At 29.8% G+C, this 23,826-nt stretch overlaps 1 protein-coding gene across 1 annotated transcript; it reads left to right on the forward strand.

Annotated features, from left to right (window-relative positions):
* The first annotated feature begins 2,046 nt into the window (after nucleotides 1-2,046).
* On the forward strand, nucleotides 2,047-16,124 carry LOC120273163 (probable membrane-associated kinase regulator 1). The gene is made up of 5 exons (XM_039279807.1): nucleotides 2,047-2,233; nucleotides 2,352-2,609; nucleotides 2,726-2,781; nucleotides 14,216-15,061; nucleotides 15,881-16,124. The coding sequence occupies exons 1-5, from the start codon at nucleotides 2,047-2,049 to the stop codon at nucleotides 15,908-15,910; spliced, it is 1,377 nt and encodes a 458-aa protein (XP_039135741.1). The 3' UTR covers nucleotides 15,911-16,124.
* The last annotated feature ends 7,702 nt before the right edge of the window (nucleotides 16,125-23,826 follow it).

The following is a 23,826-nucleotide window of genomic DNA, read 5'->3' on the forward strand; positions in this document are numbered from 1 at the left end:
GGAACCCATTTGATTATCCTTCTGGTTTTGGAATGACACAAAATTTAATTTGTGATTTGGCATTTTCACTTTCTTGGGCATCAACCTTGAAAATACACTTTTCTTTGCTTAGCTTCTTCAGATTGAAAAATCCCACTTTCCTTCCCTTTGGCAGTAACAGTGAAAGTGGGTTCGTCATCTTCATCATATGTATAAACCTTTTTTTTTTTTTGGACATGATAGCCTCTGAAAGACAGAAGTTCTTGGTTTCTCATCAGGAATATTCTTCTTAAATGCAGGATCAATGACATTTGGACGACGACCCCTAGATGCAAGACGTGAGACCGTCAGGTTTTCTTCAGAGGATGAAGTTCTCTTCACAAGCTGTCCCGATTCAGAGATTGTGCCAAATTTCATCTCAGCTCCAGCAACTCCAGTGTTGAAAACATAGTTGGCCAGTTGGACTTCCAATTCTTCTCCAAGGAAAATAGTGAGCTTCGGGCTGCCGGGTGCAATTGAACTCTTAAACGCCATTTCACTTGCAATAAAAATATCAATAACATAAACTTTATTATACATGAGTTATAAAAAACAATGCCTTCACTTGTACTTGAGCCTCAAAGATGGGAGGAGGAATAAAATGGTCCCACCGGGCGTGCCAGAATTTGTGGGATCGAAATTACGCGCCTTGCGTCGTGTCGATGAAGAGACACCAGGCAATATATCAAATCACAAATGTTATTTATGTTATTTTATTTTTTTATCTTTTGTGGGCTCTTCCATTCCTAATAGAGGCAAGCCTCTATTATTAATTATCCCAGACTGAAATCTTAGGAACCTCCGATTTAGGGCTCAAGTACAAGTAAGGTAAGAAAATTTGCGAATTATAAATTTTAATATTTAATATATATATATATATATATGTCACTACCACTGCTTATGCCTTGTCATTGCGTTGCATGTTTTGTTGTCGCTAAAAAAAATATATCTCATTAGAAATTGCAGCTGCCTCGAGATAAGTTTTCTGCCATTGCTTTGTAATGAGTTTGCCGCGTTGGATTGATGCATCCATTTTACATAACTCCAATCTTAATTTGAGTCTATATTTGGTAAGCATCAAAATTACAAAGCATGTACAACAGTACAACATTAAGGCCTTGTTTGGACTGCCTTTTGGAAAACCCAGAAGTGTTTTTTTTTAAGTTAAGCACTTTTGAGTTCCAAAAATGTTTTTCAAAAGCTAGTCATGACCAGCTTATGGAAAATCAGAAGCTGTAAAAAAAGCTTAAAAACAACTTTTTTCAAAAGCTAGTCATGACCAGCTTACGGAAAAATCTGTTTTTTAGCTTATTTTTACAGCTTCTGCTTCTACATAAAAACTAATCCAAATAAAAAATACAAAAAAAGTGCTTAAGTTACTCTGGAGAAGCATTTTTTTCACTTCTACTAAACTAAAAAAAAGCACTTTTTTGATAAATATGTTGACGACTCATCTATGCTGTTAGCATTGCTTATAAGGTCGCCTTCTATTAGTGTTTGACTGGGGTCCACAGTCGTTTCGGAATTGACAATAATTTATGATCTTCAGCTATATATGAACAGAGTTATGGGGAACCTTGCACTTGTCTTTATCGATATATATATATATATATATTGAAAGAGCAAGTTTGTTCCCTTGACTCAAAAGCATCATTACAATGACCACCTGCTCCAGTAAATATAAGAATGTGAATCCCGTATGAACATTCCATAACTGAGTAGATTCATCCTTGCTTGCAGACACCACAAGTGAAGGTTTCAATGCTTGAGTCTCTATGGCCAACAAAATTCTTGTCAATCTTCTCATTGCTAGCATTAATAACACGAATTATACCATTGCTTCCACTAGCCATCAAGAAGAGTCCCATCAACATTACAAGCCCAACTCAAAGTATAAAAGGACTCATCTTTATCTTCATCAACATATGCTTGTAGGGACGGAGATGAGCCCTCCTTCAAGGCATCTATAAACATGAGAGCGGTTTCCTAGCGAGGGAACTCGCGCTCAATGTTAACAAGCACTTTGCAATGGTCAGTATCGAAACCACCATCATCAGAGACAAAGCTAATAACCATGTTAGTCTTGGTGCAGGTCTCGCAATCAACCTTGCTGTCAGGGTAATGGGCAAGGCAAGCATCAAGCACAACATTAAAGATCCGGGTCGCGAGCTTGAGAGTGTGTCCCTCATTGACGGATTTAGAGGTGAGCAGGAAGGTATCCATCTTCTTTGAATTTAGAACGTCAAAGGGAACCTAGATGCAAATGAAACCCTAGTGACTTCCGAGCGCTTAACTCCGAATGCCACCTTTCACCTGAATTTGAACATCATGAGGACTGAGAGGTGGGAGTTTGAAAGGGTGGATCATTAGAGTGTCGATCCCCATGAGTCCAGCAGCTATGTTCTCCTCCTACATATCCACTGCTCCTTCACTATCCTTTCCCATCTCTCTCTCTCTTTCCCTCACTAGTAGCAATGCCTTTCCTTCTTCGTCGGTGGTGGCTCGGTCCGTCCTTGCCATCAGATCTTTCGGGCGGCGTAACGGAAGCGGTGGTGATGGCAGTAGTGGCGGCGGCAACAACAGTTATAGCGGTAACAACAGCGACTTCAATATATATATTTTTTAGCTATGACAAGCGACCGATCATACATCTTCAACGTCTCTTTTATGAGCTTTTTGGGCTCTTCCGTCTTTACTAGCTTTTCAGTAGGCAGTGGCAACAGTGACTTCACTAGCAACGGCAGCGACAGCTGGCGATGGCAGGCAGTAGCAACGGCAGCAAGCGGCAATATATATATATATATATATTGTAGAAGCAAGAGACGATGGAAACCTTCTCTTTCTTCTTTCTTCTAATCTTCTTCCTTTTCTTTCGCTCCTCTTCCTTCTTCTTTCGTCTTCTTCTTCGTCCCTTTTCGCCTTCGTCTTCTTTTCTTCGTTCTTCTTTCTCTTTCAATCTTCTGTCTGGTTCGTTCGACTCTCCTTCTTTTCTTTCTCTCTGGTTCCTTCTTCTTTCTTCTCCATCTTCATGGGTTCATCATCAAGACCGACAGCAGTGATGGCTACGGCAAGCGGCAACAGTGACATCGCAACAAAGACAGCAGTATCAGTGGCGAGCAGCAACAACATCAAACGACGACATCAACACCAACAATGGCATCAGGTAGCGGCAGTGACAAAGGCATCAAGCAACGACGGCGGTGTCAGGCAGCAGCAGCAACAACGGCGGCAACGACTTTCTTTTCTCTTTATATATATATATATATATATAAGTTTGAAGCGAGAAACAAGAATAAAGACCTTCCTCTTCTTCTTCGTCTTTCTCATTCGCTCTTCTCTTTCGATCTTCCTTTTTTTTTTTCTTCTTGCTCTCTTTGGTCCTTCTGCCTCCTTTTAAAAACCTCCAACCCCTATCATGAGGCGTGGACGTTTGTATCGATCGTGGGGAACCACGACAAACACCCCACGTCCCACGTTGATTATTATTATTATTATTTTATATATATTAAATTTAATTTAATAATTATTATTATTTTTTTATTTTTTATTTATATATATATATATTTATATATATTATTACTATTTTTTTATTATAATTATTTTTTTATTTTATTTACTTCTTTATTGTTATTATTCTTTTTTAACATTTATCTATATTTTTTATTATATATATTATATTATATTATATTATATTATATTATATTTATCGGATTTTAATTTGATTTATATATTATTTAATGATTTATATATATATATATATATATATATGTTATTATTATTATTTTATCTTTATCGGATTTTATTATTAGATCACAATCAAAGCTAGCTCTTGTCTTCTTCTATTCTTCCTACTTGTAACACTTCAGTGGCCACCACCCAAGAAATTGATGATCGTGAGCAGTGGCAGAACTAGAACTTACCGGTAGGAGGGGATAAAGCCAGAATGTAAAAAAATTATCAAATAAATTAATTATCTACAGTAAAAATAGTTCAATAATATAACTACAATTTAAATATACATATAGTGAAAAAAAGAAAATTAACTATAATTTGAACTGCTATCGTTGTCATGGTGTATTTGACTAAAAAAATAACTATGTTCAACTAGATAACTAAATAATCATTCATTCACTCTAACATGTATATTATTATATTAGAACAACTAAATTATATTTTCCATGCCACATTACCAACTTAATTTTTTTTAAATTATTAAATTGTTTTTATAAATTTTATTAATATTATTCAGAAACTTTTATTGAAAATTTGAAATTTGAATGCCACATTATCAACTTAATTTTTGTCTTAAATTTTTATAAAATTTAAAATTTCGGCAACTTTTTGAAAATAAGAAAACTTATTCATTAGTAAAAGTATCAAAAACTTAACACTGCAACCCATTATCAATTTAATTTTTTTAAAATTATTAAATTTTTTTATAAATTTTATTAATATTACTCATAAATTTTTATTAAAAATTTCAATGCCTCATTATCAATTTAATTTTTTTCTTAAAATTATTAAAATTTTAAATTTTAGCAACTTTTTGAAAATAAAAAAAAACCTTGTTTTTAATTAGTAAAAGTATCAAAAACTTAACATTGCAACACATTATCAACTTAATTTTTTTAATTAATAATTTATTATTATAAATTATATTAATATTATTTATAAATTTTTATTTGAAAAATTTATAAATAATATTAATAAATGAAATTTCAATGTCTGATTATCAATTTAATTTTTTTGTTAAATTTTTTTAAAATTTTAAATTTCAGCAATTTTTTTAAAATAAAAAAAATTTGATTTTAATAAAAGTATAAAAACTCAATATTGCAGCCCATGCAATTTGAACCAGGGGGACTCAATATTGCAGCCCATGCAATTTGAACCAGGGGGCTCTAATCACCAAATTTCCACCAACCTCTCATGCTTAACCAACAACAGCTCATCAACTCCTGCTTTTTTTTCCTTTGTTTCTTTGTTTCGTTTTTTACCTCCAAGCTTTTAACACACACACACACACTCTCTCTCTCTCTCTCTCTCTCTCTCTCTCTCTCTATATATATATATATATATATATGTATGTATCATGTATGTATGTATATACAGTATCAAATTATTTGCTTAACATGATGTTGCTATTGTTGAAGTTATCAAAAACTCACTAGGGACTTTTATCAAATGGTTAAGAGACAACAAAAATATGATGATCAAGATGATTCCTTCATTTATTGAGACAGTTTTTAAATACACAAAAACTGGCAACAAATATGAGAAAAATAAGTACACAATATGGCAACTGATCACAACCCAGGTTTATTTATAACAGTTAGCATTTGATTACGCATAAGAGCTCATTATGGAATAGCTAATAGAGTACATATTATCAACCTAAAAAATCTAAAATTTATAAGAAGTACACATGGCAAATTGCATGACACATTAGCCCACCACAATAGCAGCCATTTCTATTTTGAGGAATTATTTGGAAAGTGAAATTTTGAAATACAGACACCACAAATTTTTTTTTTTTTTGAATAAAATGGATAAATCACGAATTTATTGGAAACATAAATCTTTTTCATTAGTTTATTTTACAAATACAATAGAAGTACATCACAGAAAAGATAATTTCATAAATTCTTTGTATTCAAAACTATGGTATAAAAATTGTCATATTAATATATTATAATACAGCTGTTAAAATAAAAATTGGCCAAATTACTCATAACTTTTCTGATTTCAATAAAACATAATAAAAATTAGATCCAAAGTTTTTACTATCATAAAATAATTTTTTAAGTGGTTTGACTACTATTTTTTATTAATCTAGTATTTGTTGTTTTAAGTTATGAATAAATAATTTTGGTGAGTTATTTATGAAAAATCTAATTTCTTACTTTAAATACTTTTCGTAATTGATTATTAATTTATTTACTTTAAAAATATAAAAGTTTTTTTATTGCAAAACAAACATGAAACAATACAATATTTTTTGTAATTTTTTATTTAATATTTGTGTGAATAAGATGAAAACAATATAAATTTTTTTCGTGTTATCCATTGAACATCAAACCTAAAACATTACAAGCTATTATACTCCAACTCAACTACTTATATTGTGTTATATTGTTGGTGTTATTTTTCATTTGTGAATCAAATAAACTAAGTGTCACAAATTAAAATAAAAAGTATTTTAATAAGTATTATAATTTATAAATAAAAACAGTAATATTGGCACTGGGTCTCATGCATAGTATGTTTGTGTCTTTGCCGAGGAAACAAGTTTAAACCTCATCTCACTGATCTCACACAAAATGAAGACACAGGTGAGTTGAGCAATTAATTTCTCACCTATGCACACCCCTAACGTGATTTATCCACTTTGTCAAAAAAATAAAATTAAAATATATAGTCAAAATATATGGATAAATAATGCACTTAAACCTATAATAAATATATATATATAAGTTATATACTTTAAAAGGGCTTATGCTACGTGCTTTTTTAGAGCTGTTTGAATAGGCCATTTTTTTTTTCACAATGAAGCACTTATTTAAAAATCAAAATGCATTTTATACAGTTGTTTGGGTAGCCACCATCTTGGGGTACTTCTTGGACAAAAGTGCTTTTGTTACGATTCATCCAAACACAAAACTACACTGACATTAGAAACACACTCTTTTAGAGAACTTTAAAGAAACACTAACTTGAGAAGTCAATCTAAATTGCTTGTGTTTTCACCAAAGCATAAGCTACAAGAAGAACACACCAAAACGCTCATATAGGTTTGGAGTTTCAAGGTTTTAAAAGGGTTATATTTAAGAGGATTTTGCTTCATGAGAAGGGTTGGTACTTGGTACTACTTAAGAAACAAAAATAGAACATCTTTATAATAAAAGAGCTGATTTTTATATTTTTATTATAATTTCAAATTTGAGTTTCCATATTGATTTATCCATTTCTATTTAAACAAAACAAAGAAAGATTGGAGTGCTCTATTTTAATTTATGCACAATTAAAATTTTATATAATTTTTATTTATAATAATGGGAAATTCATTATTCTTAAAAATCCGGAAAAATGATGCTTCGTGATAATTTTTGTTTTTTTGCATGTTTTTTCAGGAATATTTTTATGCATTTTTCAAAAAAAAAATTGTAAGCTAAGTCTCCCTTACAATCTTCACATCACAAGGAGTATAACTCTTTTCCTTGCCAAGTAAAAAGTCCATCTATTATTTCTTTCACATAACATTAATTATAATGAGTGATTTATTCATCTTATAAACAAATTATAATAAATAAGTTAACTCTCACTTTTCAATAATTAAGTCAATGGTCTAATAAAATCTTTAATCGTTATACTATCCTAGAATTTGATGTCCATGCCACCTCATCAACCCATTAAACTCTCACTTATTAAACTATCTCCCATAATAATTATACTATTACAAAATGGTACCCACGATCAACACATTAAACTATTCCATAATAGTTATTTTTATAAAATAGGACCCATAATTATTTCATTAATCTTTTTGGTAGAATACCTATATTAGTCCCTATACTCTTTTCACTTTGCCCTTCTAGTCCTCCTATTTCAATTTAAACCCTTTTAATCCCTCTACTTTTTGAATGAGTGCAATCAAGTCCCCCATATACACTTTGAACATACCAATTACTAATTTTTATTGCTCATATATTCTATGAATCATATAAAAAATAAAAAATTTGTATTATTTTCCTAAATGGTGTATATTACAATGATTATTATGGATGAATTGTGTAATATATTAATTATTTTTATGATTAGAACAGTCTTAGGGGACTTGATTGCACTGATTTAAAGAGTAGATGGATTGAAAGAGCTTAAATTGAAACATGAGAACTAAAAGGGCAAAATGAAATAAGTACAGGAACTAACATGGGTATTCTACCAATCTTTTTTTAACTATTTACACTATATATTTCATTAAAATATATTTATTTAATAAAATCTTAAATATAATTAATAAAAATAATTAAATAATTTATTTTAAAAATTACATTTTAAAATAAATATTTAAAATAAAAAATATTGAATAATAATAAATTATTATATTATAAATAATAAAATAATTAAATAATATATTTTAAAAAAAAATTTGAGATTTTATCCCGCAGACTCGGTTCCGTGGAACCAAAATGTGGCTCATTCTTAATCATGTTTATAAATTTTATTGTTTTTTTATTAAATAATATAGGGATATATTGATAATTATCTTAAAAGATCCATACCCTTTACTTTAGAAGTTATTAAATCGAGGCAATCCAACGGATGAGGTTGAGCTAAATCTCGATTCTATAGTAACTATCACGGAACCGGTTCCGTGGGATCATCTCTCTCAGCATTACTAACCCCGGGTTATTAACCCTTCCTCCTAGATTTTTTTTTTATTTTTTTTATTTTTTTTTGGTAACTTGGTTATTAACCTCCTTTTAGATTTTTTTTTTATTTTTTTTATTTTTTTTGGGTAACTTGGTTATTAACCTCCTCTTAGATTTTTTTTTCATTTTTATGTGTTTTTATGCAATGTGGTAATTATAATTGGTATAATACCCGAAATGATTCTTCTACTTTTCTCTCTCTTCTTTTTGATCCTCTAGTCAAAAAATACTTTCAACTAGTCTCTCTACTCTTGAAAATGACTTAATTAGTCCATGTATTTTCAAGAGGGACTAATTGGAAAGAGACTAAGAGTAGAGGGACTAAATGGCTTATGTTCAAGGGACTAGTTGGGAACATTTCTAAGTAGAGGACCAAAAAAGAAGAAAAAAAAAAAGTGAAGGGATCAATTCATGTATTATACTATTATAATTCTTATCTTAAAATAATACTATTATAGTTATGGTAATTTACAATTTAATTTTTTGAAATAGAAAATATTTCTTATTTAAATTTAATGATAAAAATTATTTCTTATTTAGATTAAACTAAATTTTTAAGTAGAATATTAAATAATTAGTAAAAAAATATTTGATTCAAGATTTTTTTTTTATAATTTAAAATCTTTTAAAATAAAAATTTGAAATTTGTTAACATTTGAATTTAAAAAAAACTAAATGTTGCAGTTTCCATCATTTTTCAATTTAAAAGATAAAAAATTTTATGTGGCCCACCCATTAATCGTTGGTGGTTTCAATTGCCATTAACCCCATTGTACACTCAATAAACTCTCAAAGAATACCATTAAAGATGCTCTCCGGGGCACCCTAAAACCATCCCATCAAATGCAGAGTCAGCACGACACTTTTTGCTTACTCACATTTAACTTAAAAAAAAAAGCCCAAAAACTTTCTTTTAATTATTATTATTATTTTTTTATTTTTAGCTCAATTGTTTTATGAGAAATTGCTAAAAAAGTCCAAACAACTTTATTATTAAGCCATAAAAACCTTTAATTTTTTTCAAATCCGTTGGATGTCCCTTTTTTTTTACGGAATTACTTTTACGTCCAGTGGTTAGATAATCTCATATTTACAATGTTTATATCACGGATTTACTATTTTTACATCACCCTTAGTTAGTTTTGTTCTTTGGTTGTAAGTGTATCTGTTTATCATTTGACGAATCTATTCAAATTTGTGTGTTGGCGAACATAATTCGAACTTCCAAAGGTGACCGAAGGGATAAAATGGAATTGATTGTAAAAAGGAGGGATGACAGAGGATAATTTTTTGTCAGAAGAACTTATTATAATAAATAAAAAGTTTTATGGATTAGTAAGTAATTTTCCATAAGGATATTGCACCAAATTTAAAATGTGCTATAGTGGCACGCAAGATATTGTGCGTCAGTGTAGCAACATTATTTTATTTTATTATTTTGAAATTTTGTATTTTCTATTTTGATTTCTGTTTTTTTTTAATTCTTTTTTTTTCTATTTTTTATTTTATAAATTTATATTTAAAATTTATATTTTAATTAAATTAATAACTTATAATTTAAGTTTATATTTTTAATTAGTTAAGAAATAAAAAAATTAAAGAAAATCATCTGCTGAATATAAATTCATTAAAATTAACGAAAATTACATGAACGATAAAATAAAAACATAACATAGATTATCATCGATACAAAAAAAACCAAAACACCCAAAATACAAATAATGAAGTTTGAAGTATACAGAGCTAATAGTTTGCCACCACTTCCACCAATATTACCGAAGATAATTAGAAACTTGTGTGCTACTTTAGTCTCCAATAATGTGATGCTTTATTAATGGTGTTTGTTTGTATGTTATGTTTTTATTAAGTAATTAATGTAATGATTGTGTTTGTATTTGTATTTTTTTATCAACCATATTTTATTTTATATTTAATAAATATTTATGATAAATATAAAAATTAAAATTATATTTTAAATAGTATATTTAAACTCAATGGTTAAAAGTGAAAAAGATTTTAAAATGATTAAATTTGTTGATAGTATGAATATATAAATTGTGAAATGAGAAAAATATATTTAGAATATTTTATTTTTGAGTTAAAAATAAAGATGGTGGTTGAAAAAATTTTCACTGTAAAAGCTACGCCAAATGTAGAGTTTTGGGTTGGAGATAGGCTAAGGACGATTTTTTTTTTTAATTTCTCTTCCCATGTATAAGGACGCACAAATATTTTAAATTTTATTAATTATTAATTTTTCTTTTTTAGTTTACTCCAAGTACAATTTAATGGATTGCAATTATTTCAGTGGATCAAAATATTTGTATTAATTGTTTTAATTTTTTTAAAAACCTATTAGGACATAATTTTATTTAATTTTTCTTCTCATGTATAATGACACACAAATATTTTAAATTGTATTAATTATTATTATTATTATTTTCTTTATCAGTTTTCTTCAAAAAAAATTAATGGATAAATAAATAATAGTTAATGCGGTTTAAAATCTTTTTAGAATATTATTATTTAAGAGGGTCATAGTATCTTTATTACTTGATAAACCCAACTTATAATACAATTCAGATAGTTTTTGAAGAAATTTTAACATCAAATAGTTAAATTGTCAAAATTTGGAAAAAAATCAAATATTAACTTGTAATTGCATTTTTGTGAAAAAACCTAATATACATATTTAAGTAAAATAAATTTACTTTACTTCACAAATTTTTGAGTGTTTTTTTATTTTTTATTTTTTGATGCTTTATTATTAAATAGAAGGAAAATGTGGGTGTTATCATGGTTGAATGAACTATTACAAAAATATTTTTGCTTGTTTAATCATCATATACATTTTACTGGTGGACTTGAATATGTACCAACCCTAGTTAGCAAAATGTGGATGAGAACTCATCAAGGTCTAGTAGCCATGTGCAATGATTGGAAAGACTCAAACATGGAATCTTAAGTTCTCTAACCACCATCAACAAAACGGAAAAACCATGCCTATCTTTAAAATCAAAAGGCCCTTTTGTTTCAAGACATATCCACAAAATCCTTATAATTACATATATAGCCTCGTCAATACTTTTTTGCATGCCTCTCTAAATCAGAATAGTATATGTATTTCACAAGGTTTTTGGTGTTGGGCATAACCAGAGTTGAGTTTTGAACTTTGCTTTTGATATTTTTGCGTATGTTTTCCATAATTTTTTATTTCATAAAAGACTTTTTATTTTCTTGTAATTACATATAATATTGTGCAATATGAACTAAGATATAGATGGCTTCTCAAGATGTCAAGAAATAGGTACCACGTGCAAATATTTTCACGTGATAACAATATATATATATAAGTAATGATATTTATATTTAATAGATTTTTTTAATAGGTTTCCGAATAATGTGAATGCCAAGTTGACATACATATCAGCATCTATGTCATTCTTTTTTTATCTCTTTTTTTTTAAAAAATAAATAAAATTTTCTTTATTATCTAAAGCCAAGTAAAAAATAAGCAACAAACAAATGTAAAAGACTTGTGACATTTAGAAAACAATTAAAACAGTGAATCATTTATTACTAACACAAACTAAAAAGCGTTAAAAAACTTGAGCTATTTCAATATTGTGTCGTTTTACCCATATTAACACTAATGATGAGACAAGAAAAAAAATTAAGTTTTTTTTATTATGGAGATTAAACCTTTTATAAAATAAGTTTTATATTTTTTTATATAATTTCTTAAAAATTACTTATTTTTTATAATTGTAAATAAAATTTTCAAATATTAACCTATATATAAATATCTCAATGTTACTATTTTATGAAAATCAACTTTCACGATTTGAATAATCGATATTTTTACCCTAAGTAGAAAATAGAGAGATATATAGAGGTATAAAGCTTATTTAAGATTAATTGTATCTTGAAAGTATCCCCATATTGAAATATTTTCCTAAATCTTAAGAGCCATCTAAAAAAACTACTTAAAAATATTTCTTTTGTATTTATAACTTTTATAATTCTAATAGAGGTCAAGTCTTCTAGGAGCGTTTGTAGATTTTATATTTACGAACATTGGTCTTTCATCATTGGATTGCAATTCAACGGTGATCACTTTTGAGTGAACAATATTACTATTTCAATTGAAACAGGAACTAAAGCAATCATAGTCGTCCAGTCTTCTACTAGCACTTAACAGTGAACCTAAAAACCAAACCAGACACCCTAACTATCCGTTCCTCTCTCTGTCTCTCTTTTCCATGGGCATTGTTGTCAACGGCGGACGTTCTATGAATGTCCACGGTTGACGTATTGTGGAAGTATATATAGCACGTGTCATCTACGAGCGTTCGTAGATTCAAAATCTATGAAACTTTGCCATTAACAGTTGGGTTTTAATCGCTACTGTTCAGTGAACAATATTATTGTGTAACACAGTGAAAAGTGGGATGCATAGTACTTTCAACCTTATTTCTACTAGCGCCTACTGAAAATGACATACAAACCAAACACCCAACTAATTAACCCATTCTTCTCTGTCTCTCTCATACACCTCTACTGTTGTCAACTGCGGATATTCGTAGAACATCCGCAACTCCTAACCATTTCTATGAGATTTTTGTGCTTGTTACTGGTGTGCTATACCAACAATGGCTCATAGAAATACATATACAAAGAACAAAATTTATGTTTAATAACAATAATAGCAGCAACAACCATCATTATTATTATATAATACTATTGTTTTTTACTTATTCATTTTAACTAATTCATATGTTTTTTTATTAAAAAAACATAGAACAAGTAAATTATAAAAAAAAATCTAAAATTGAACCAGTAAAAATATACAAAAGAGTAATAATAATAAAATAATAATAATAATAATAATAATAATAATAATGATAGAAAATTATTTATTAGTTCTTGCAACTTTTCAAATATCTCCTGTAATCCTCATGACATTTCAATTTTCCAGACAATCCATTCTTTTTCACTTATTTTTCAGTCCCTTCAACTTATGCAATCAGTTTATTTTATTTAAAAATCTAATTTTGCCCCATTTACGAAATATATTTCCCGTTTATTAAGTATATATTTTTATTTAACATTATGTGTTCATGTGTAACTATATAAGTTTTCATTTAATACGTAATGTTTTTATTTAATATTTGTTTTTGATATTTAATATCTTATTTTTTATTTACTATTTTATATTTCTTTTTAAAAATGCAAGGGGTGTTTAAGTTAACGTCAACTACTTTTTTGAAAAAGTAAACTATTAGAGTGTTAAGTAAAAGAAAAACTTTTTTGAGATATGGATTAGTTTTAAATTTTTTTTTATCAAATGAGAAAGTTAAGAAAAATTGATATCAACAGTTTTCAAATAATAATAATAATAATAATATTTTTTTAAAAAATATATTTTCATAAAGGATATAAAAGTAATTAAACCAAATTCAAATCCTGATTGGTACCTTCCCAATCCATTGGGCTCTTTGAGACGCAACCCTGGACGGTGACCTCACACATCCCACTTCTCATTTACCCATACATTTATATCTCCCGACTCCCCCCCTTACATTATCATCTCCAAAGTACATGCCCTATACTATATATATAAGTATAATCTAATAATTATAATTACCTATTTATTTATTTAATTTTATTATTTATTTATTTATACATCTCTCTCCCATGTGCCTCCCACGCCATCCCTCCTCCCACCTCCCCCTCCCCCACTCCTCCTACTTCATGCCTTTCAGGTGTTCGATCTAATTCCCCCGCCCCATCCATGGCGCACACCGCGCGCACCACCCCTGCCCCTGCGCGGCCTTCCGCCGAACTCCTTCTCCTCCTCATCCTCCGACTCCGACTTCGAGTTCACCGTCTCTCTCTCCCCCACCACCACCTACTCCACTCTTTGCCCCGCCGACGAGCTCTTCTACAAAGGCCAACTCCTCCCTCTCCACCTCTCCCCCCGCATCTCCATGGTCCGCACTCTTCTCCTCTCCTCGACGTCATCATCATCCTCCACCGACTCCACCACTACCACCGCCACCGCCTCACGCGACTCCACCTCCTCCTCTTCCTCAGATCTCCTCCTCCCTGACTCTGCCCGTCCCAGCTCCGCCACGGCCGATGAAGATCCCCATCCTCTCCCTCCTCCTCCTCCCAAACGCCTCCTAACCGTCTCTCACTACTTCTCCTCCCTCGCCTCCCGCTTCCTTCATCGCTCCTCCTCCAAGAGATCCACCCCCAAAGAGGTCTTCAAAAAGTATGTGAAAAAAGTCAAGCCTCTCTTCTCCAAGAAATCCGATGATCTCGCCGCCAGGAAGACCTTCTCCTTCTCCTTCTCTCATTCCCAGTCTTTTTCCGGCAATCTCCGATGCCCTAGAAGGAGGACTTGCGCCGGGAGTTGTCCTTCGTCGATGAGATCATCGCCGAGTCATTCTGGGTTGTTGTACGCTGGTGGGACGTTCCCGGCGCCGACGAACTCCTCGTCTTCGTCGTCGATGGAGGAGCTCCAAAGCGCGATCCAAGGCGCCATTGCTCACTGTAAGAGTTCTTTGGTGATTGGGAATCAGAAGAAGGGTTTCTGCTCGTTGATGGTGAGTAGTGATAAGAACTCTGGGTCTTGATTTTCTATTAGTTTTTTTTGTTGTTTTTTTTTCAAAAAAAAATGAAGCTTTTTTTTTTTATTATTTAATATTGTTATGAGCTTTGATATGTGTTATGGATGGATGGGTTTGTGATTGATTTTTTTTTCCTTATTTTTGTTGGGAGAAATATCTAAAAAAATGAAAACCCTAACCTAGCTCGTGTAGGTGATAATTTTACTTTTTTGTAGGGTGCTAGATGTAAAATATATATATTTATTTTTATTGTTCCATTTCTCTTTACAATGAACATGTGAAAATGGGTTTGTGGGTGCCATTTGTTTCTTTTATTTGATGTAAATTGTCAATATATATCAAATGAATCACAAAAAGAAGGTTTTTTTCAGAGTGTTTAGTTAATTCAACTTTTCATAGGGGCTTAGGTGAAAAAAGTAGAGCAAGTTTTAAGAATGGAATTTGATTTTTTGCCTGGTTTAAGTGGAACTGGGAATTATATATATTTGTAAATTAAATTTTTCAAAAAGAATCTATTTATAAAAAATGTGGTGGAGATAAAAAGGTAGGAGACCAAACATGGTACTTTCAAACACTAGCATCCAATTTGTATTATTGAACTCATGTCCACTCTTAATGGACACAATCAGTTGATTGAATGAGATAAACTCTAAACTACATTTATTCAATCAAATTGCCATTAAATTATCTTCAATTTTTTTTTATATAAATCCAGTCAATTATATTTAAAATGGAATAAAAATAATAATAATAATTATTATTATTATTTTGATAACTGTGACTACTGTATTGTAGTTGAAGGAATGCACCCAGACCGGGAATTGAATCGTCTGACCAATGTGCCCTCATTTGAGCTTTCACTTGATAACACTGAATGTACCTTCATCTGAGCTTTCACTTGATAATACTAGATTCGAGCTTCAAATCCACACTCATATCCGAAACTCATCTGAGCTTTCACTCGATAATACTAGATTCGAGTTTCAAACCCATATTCATATCCGAAACTCTTAGAATTCTTAAATCTTCACCTCTGAGACCTAGAATCTATGGACTTTGGCAATGTTATTTATAAATAAATTAAATTTTTAACCATAAATTTAATCTGAAATCTTTATTAGCTTCTGAAATTTCAATTGCCAATTTACCCTTCTATATAATTTACAGTGTACTTCATGGAAATCTTTATTAATGAGATAATAATTTAAAAAAAAAAAATTATTTGATTCATATAAATTGCCACTGCAAAATCAAATGAAGTCTATGTCTGGGATTAAAAAGGCTAGGGAACTGAAAACAAATATGCTAAAAGAAACCACAACATACTTCGAAAGTGACAAAAACCAAACCTATATTTTAAAGAAATGGTCTGGCCTACATATAATTTGTCATAACTATATTTTAAATTTTGAAGTAAAGATCATTTGAATTAACATATGATGAAAGCATGATTTCAAGATTTAATTTGAATGTAAATTGAAATTAATATAATTATGAAATTAATATAAATAAGATCCATAATGGCAGTCTACACCAAAGATATATTTGATTTGGTATGCACTACATGACATTAAATATATAAATAATAATTCAACTGGTAAAATTAACAGTTGAATTAGTTTTGATGACTTGGGTCTTGAGGAATTACCCAGCATAATTCTTACCTTAACCGTCACTAGTGACAAAAAAACATAACCTAACACTAAACACCACAAAAGGTATCCAACCAATTTTTTTTTATATAAAATTTAATTATTTATAAATAGTAATATTTATAAAACTGTCTTTAATTAAAAATTAAACTTTAATATATTTTAAAATAGTAATTTTTTATAAAACCATCTTTAATTAAAAATTAAATTTTATTATATATTTTATTTTCTTTTGCATTAATTATATCATGTAAAAAAAAATCCAATTCTAAATTTTCAAAGGTTTACCCACCCAAAAGAGACATTTTAAAGCAAATTTTATGGCCGAATCAATGTTGAAAAGGACAAAATCTTAAAAATTAATACAATTTGAGAAGGACACCACAAATCCTTCGGAAATGAAAATTTTTTTTTAACTGATGAAATATAAATAAGCCAAATTAGAGATATGCATTATATATATAAACATCGTTTTTTTAACATAATTATAAATACCTTATACAAAAAATTCATTATTAATAAATTAAAAAAAATTAATTTTTGAAAAACAATCGTAATTTTTTAAATATTTATTTTCTTCTGAATTTTTAGTGTGGTGGAAAAGCTTGCGAGCACAAAATGATGAGTTTTTTAAAAACTCTTTATTAAATCAAATTTAAAAAAAATAATACTTCTTCTATTCTTTTTTACTTGTTCTATGTTAAAAATTTTCTTTGGTACTCTTTACTTATTTATTTACAAAATTTATGAAGATTAAAAAAATATTTTTTAAAATTTATTTTCTATAAATGTATTTTTACAGTTTTTAATAAATTATATGTAGTTATATATTTTATTAAAATATATTTTAAATAAAGATAATTTGAAAATTAATGTAATTTTTTAATAAATTTATATTACTAATTAATTTTAATCAATTTTTTAATTAATATAAAATAAATAAATAAATAAATAAATAAAAATGACCAGAGGAGTAAAAATTTTAACAATCCATTAATCCTTTACAGGAACCGGTACATAATAAAGTCTTGTTGAAAAGGGGGTGATAATATGAAAAGAAGAATAAATCGAAGAAGAAAGAACTTATTGATGATAAGTTTTCCAACAAAATGTCCAAGTCTTTTCTTGTCAAGTTCGCGTGTGCTTGTTTGTTTTTCAGTTCAACTAGCTAGCTGTACCCAACTCCATGTGCTTTTTTCTCATTTATTTATTTATCATCTTAATTATTTATTTATTCATTAATATAATCTTACAATTTTGACCCATAATTAATTAATTAATTAATTAAGTGGTGTGGCATCTCTAGGCATGTATGAAATGGGAAGCGGGAAAACTCTGATGTGTGCAATTAAAAGATGCCACGTGGGCGTACGGATAATATGGTGTATTTTTTTAAGATCATTGTGTTTTTTTGTTGAGGTGGGCGAGATTGGCAGCCTGATTTGAAAGGGGGGATCAACTTCATATAAAATAATGGAAAGAAAAAGTTGGTGGGATAAGTTTGATCTTATCAGTGGTTAAAGTTCAGATAAAATTATCAATCAGTCCTTGACAATATATAACTTTCTAAAGAATTTTTTTGATTTTTTTAACATTTTTCTGCCACTAATATTTTGATTTTGATTTTGATTTTTTTTTTTTAACAAAGTGGACAACCGACAAAATAAATGACAAATGAGTATGAATGTGTATCAGTTACGGTGGCTTGATTGATCTTTTAGAGATAAAATCCCGTTCTGAAGGGGAGAACAAGAGGTAATCTTCACACATAACTTCCACGGGGACCCTGAACATGAGTTAGAAACCTCTCAATCACAACCACGAGTAATTATTGTTGAACTAGCCCACAGTTTATTTTTTATTTATTATTTTATTATCTTATTAATTTTTTTAATAATAAAACATTCTTATTTCGCCCACTTTAGAACTCGCACTCCTTGTTTCAAAAATAGGTTGGTGGCGGGGTGAGTTTGCCCTCCTCACTCATGGTGGCTGCAGGTGTGCCGATCAGCTCACAATCCCATCTGATTTGCTCAGAGGTTTTTCTGAGTAACACTCGAAGTATTTTGATAATTTTATATGAATTTAAATATTAAAATCAATGACTTAAAAAATAGAGGTCTTTTGGAGATATGAAATATTTGAATAGAATTAATGGAGAGTCCAGTGGTTTCTCACCTCAACGATGAGTAGAAAGATGCAAGGTTGAAATTATGTACCATAATATTGTTTATTTACTGCTCACCAACATCGCTACTATAGAGTAATGCTTATTCACTATGTACTAGGTCTTTGTGTGGGTTTCATATGGGATCGTAGTCATACTCTCCATTAATTCCTCCAAAGTTACATAGAAAAAAGATTTATCATTGTGGGATTATAGTTGCATATATACCATGTTGGACACATGACAAATTTTAATTGCTTTGCGTATTAGTTTACCACATGATAAATTTTTAGGAGGTCATTAAGCCACTATAATTGATGCATCTCTATAATTATCTGTCTTTCTGACAGAGCTTGTCGCTTTTGAAAACAAATAAAAAATAAAATATTTAAAATAAATTTTTAATGAAATTGGAAGAGTAAGAGGATATCGCTTAATTTTATTTTTGGTTTGCCCTTGGTAAAGGTCATAATATGGCCTTTAAAAACAAAACTTTATTTTATTTTATATTATACAAAATTTCCTGTCATGTGTGACTTGAGAAAATTCGCATAGGGAAATCCAAATATAGTATTTAGACTTTGAAATTTTGTACCTAAACCTAATCTTTTTTAATTCTTTTTGAATAATACGATACCTGTGATTTTCCAAGTTACTTTTTCAAAGTGTTTATCCTGCCTACCTCAATCTCAAATTCTTGACTTACTCGCAAAGTTGGTACTAGCCATGTTTAAAATTCATTTAGGGTATAATTAACCACAAGCTGTTAGGGCATGTTACTTGAAATTTTAATAAATAAAAATGTTATTTGAGGATTTAATATCAGCTATAATTTATAATTATCGAAAAATTAAATGAGGTGACATGAGTAGATAAATTGTAAATATCAACAGTGATACGTTCCTAGATTATGTATCTAGGATTGTTAATCTTGAAACATCGGATTAAGGTCCAACGCACTCAACACTTTTCATTTGAATTTTATTGTAAATATCAATAGTAATACTTGCTTATGAATAGTAGAACAGTAAAAAAGTTGTATGTACTAAATCAATCACAGCCATTCCAATCCATTTTCACTAGACCTACAATATAAATTAGAAATACATCCGAAAAACAACTTACCAACCAGTTTAAAATAGGTACAAGAGTCGACGACTTTTTATGAACCAATTTCTCCCTATATCTGTCATCTACAACATCTCTCTATATTTTTTTTAAATCTGAGGACGTTCCTGTGAATGTCCCCAGATGATGTTTGCTCTCTCCATATATAATTATATTGTAGGATGTATGTTAAAATAATAAAAAAAAAAGCAAATACATATAGATCAGGGGTTGAACTCTCCAAGAAGCACAAGGTGAGAGCACATAGTTAAACAAAAATCATCATTCACCCATGATAAGTGGTATGTCTATATTTATCAATATATATAAACTTTAAATGATATAAATAAAAATTTACATATGGTGATAAATACAAGATTAGATTTAAAAGGAAAAATAATAGGAGTTCCTTTTCAAATCATTTAATTTTTGACTCCCAAATTAGATAAAATTATTAAATAACCTCTAATTTTATTCATTGGTACTGAAGTTAGTAGTAAAAATGTTATGCCAATGCGTAGAATGAGTGTAGACTTGCGAGAGGGTTAAGCTAGCCCTCATGCTTGTAGGCTGGACTACGTCTCAAACGAAACAATATCGATGGAGTATATGCCGTTTTTATATTAAAAAAAAAATTTCAAGTGATAAGAGTTATAAAAAAAAAAATCAGAAATGAAGAACTGGAGTGTGAAAAAAAAAATTCTGCCGGATTGATCGGGACAAATATGAATTTCTGAGGACTGATAAATGAAAAACACTCCAAAAGGAATGGTGGATAATCCAAGATGGCAGAAGCCTCTATGATTAATAACTTTTTGTAGTGATGCCACTCCTTCTCTTTATGTTTTTGGATAAATCACACAAATAGTCACTAAACTAGTGGAGTATTCCTGTTTTGGTCATTAAATTTTAAAAAATTCTATTTGGGTCACTAAACTTTAGTTTTGCTCCCAATAAAATCATTACGAAGAACGCAGTTAACGGCGTCTTGACGTGGCAAGCGATGTCACATGCTTTTTGCCACATCACTAAGTTTCACTGACCTAAATAAAATTTTTTAAAGTTCAGTGACCAAAATAGGAATAATTCTATAGTTTAGTGACTATTTGTGTGGTTTATCCTTGATTTTTTTCCCAGGTTTTTGTTGTAACTGTAGATTCAATTTTTCTTGTAAAGATGTATTTATAAATGTATGGAACAATATATACATTCAATAAATCAACTATTGAATGTTCAAAAATAACATTCACAAAACACAATCATACAAATAGAGTTTTGGTGAAATAGTTACTTGAATTGATAACTAAACATAATTATATTCAAATCCCAAGTTGATGTACAAAATTAGTAGACATGCCTGGCATCCAACAACTTGATAAAAACCCTGGTTCATATGTAATGTTCTATTAAAGCCTAACAAAAAAGACAAAAACACTTGACATGTCTACTTCAAAAAACTAAGCTTACTGAAGACTTCCACAACATGAGCAACCTCCCTAATAACAGTCCTTCTGTCAATGTACACCCTTGGAGAGTTGTTTCTTAGCATTTCTATCAGATTGAGACACTTTCTTTTTTCTTTGGGCCATATTTCCAACTTGTGGCAAATCCCTCATATACTTAGAAGGCACTTGTCTCCCTTGTTGTTGCCTACATGTATTTTCAAAACCAGCTCCAGATACAAAACTTTTTTGTGTGTTTGTAGCTTAAGAAGAACCTTATACAACAATTCAAAATAGCATGAACCATCATAGCAGAAAAACATTGTGTTTATAACCTGAGCAAGATAAAAACATTTATCTTGATTTTCAACAAAGAAGAAACAAGGTGTTCTACTAAAAATTGGTCAAACTACTCTTGATCCAACCTCAAAAAATAGTCACTAAACTATAGAGTTATTTTTATTTTGGTCACTGAACTTTAAAAAATTCTATTTAGGTCACTGAACTTTAGTGACGTGGAAAAAAAGTATGTGAGATGGGATCCCATGTCAAGACGTCATTAACGACATTCTCCCTAGTGATTTGATTGGAATCAAACTAAAGTTTAGTGACCGAAATAGAATTTTTTTAAAGTTCAATGACCAAAATAGGAATAACCATATAGTTTAGTGACTATTTGTGTAGTTTACCCTTATTTTTTGTATTTTTCTTTCCGTACAGAGAAGTGCTGTTGGGCTGTGTAGGGGTGTATCTGAAAAAATTGATTGTTGAGGCCAAACACTTGCCAGTTATCTTACAGTTTTTTTTAATAAGTTTTAATCTTTTGCATAGCGGCACTTAACCTAGCAGCATTTGTTCTACCACAGAAGACATAGATATAAAAATTTTGGGTAAATTTTTTGATAGGGTACTAAACTATAACCCATTTTAATTTTGGGGTCCAGACTTCAATTTGAATCAAAATGGTTACCCAATTTTAATTTTATTTCATTGGATGGTCACCCAAGAGATTTTGGTTTATTTTTGATAATCTAATGTTAGAAATTTCTGTGAGCATGTGAAATGAAATTGGCAATTATGCAGACAGTGTGTCATGCATATGTTGATAGAGAATTTTCAGCGTTTATATCATCAAAAAATAGGTCGGAATCTCTTGAGTAACCACTTTGTAAAACAAAATTGAAGTTGAGTAACTATTTTGATTCAAATTGAAGTTCATAACCTATAATGAAAAAGGACTATAGTTTGGTACCTTGCTTAAAAATTAACCTCAAAAATTTTATAGCCCGAAGTTAAAATTTGTTAGATGTAATAGTAGTAACAAAAAATTACTTATAAGTCCTTGAAAAGTTTCAAACTTTTCATTTAGTCCTTCTGACTTTTTCATATTTCATTAGATCCCTTCTTTTTCCAGCCAAATACTTTTTGGTTCTTGATATTAATTCCGTTAGTTAAATAGATAAAAAATGTCACAAATACCCATGTGAGATGAAAAATATCACAAATGCCCATCTGAGATGTAAAAACAAAAGTTGGAGTTTTCTCTCTAAGTCATGTCACATTAAATGTGATATATGACCATATCTTCCAATGAAACTTCTTTGTCGGATAACTTTTGTTTTTTCCCTCCTTCTCATTCTTCTTCAACTTCTTCTTTTTCATCTTACTTAGGTTGTCGTAGCTTCAACTTCTTGGTTTTCATCTTATTTCTGTTACCGGTTGAAAATATCAACACATAAGTTCTTCTTCATCTTCTTCTTATTTTTCATGCCTTTGTGGTTGTGGAATCTTACAAGCTTCTTCTTATTTTTTATGCAACACTTATCTTCATCTTCATCTTCTTCTTCTTCTTCTTCTTCTTATTTTTATGCCTTTGTGGCTGTGGAATCTTACAAGCTTCTTCTTATCTTTTATCCTTTTTTGGCTGTGGAATCTAACAAGCATTTTGAAATTTCATGTAGGTGTCATCACTAATGGAAACTTTCTGTGTTGTGGCGCGATACAAAGGAGAAGGGTGTGTACTTTAATTTACCATCTTAAGCTCCTACAAGACAGTCATGGGTGAGATATGCGCACGTTGGGCCATGTATGCTTCTCAAGTGATAATGAAGTTTATGACGCCTGACTCATACAAAACGCTTTGCCCAATTGAGTCTAACACAGACTTTCAATGCATGTGCCATATATACCATACTTTTAACAAATTTGTTGTAAACATCACCATCGAGGAAGTGAGTACGTTTGCAGATAAAAACTTGGGCTCCTTGATCCCATAGTAATACAACAATGACTATTTTTGCTAGTTACTTTTGCTTTGTGTATTCCTATGTATTAGACATCATTCTTGTGTACTACAATGATTTAATGTGTATT

Source organism: Dioscorea cayenensis, chromosome 12, assembly GCF_009730915.1.
Source record: "Dioscorea cayenensis subsp. rotundata cultivar TDr96_F1 chromosome 12, TDr96_F1_v2_PseudoChromosome.rev07_lg8_w22 25.fasta, whole genome shotgun sequence".
NCBI classification, from domain to species: Eukaryota; Viridiplantae; Streptophyta; class Magnoliopsida; order Dioscoreales; family Dioscoreaceae; genus Dioscorea; species Dioscorea cayenensis.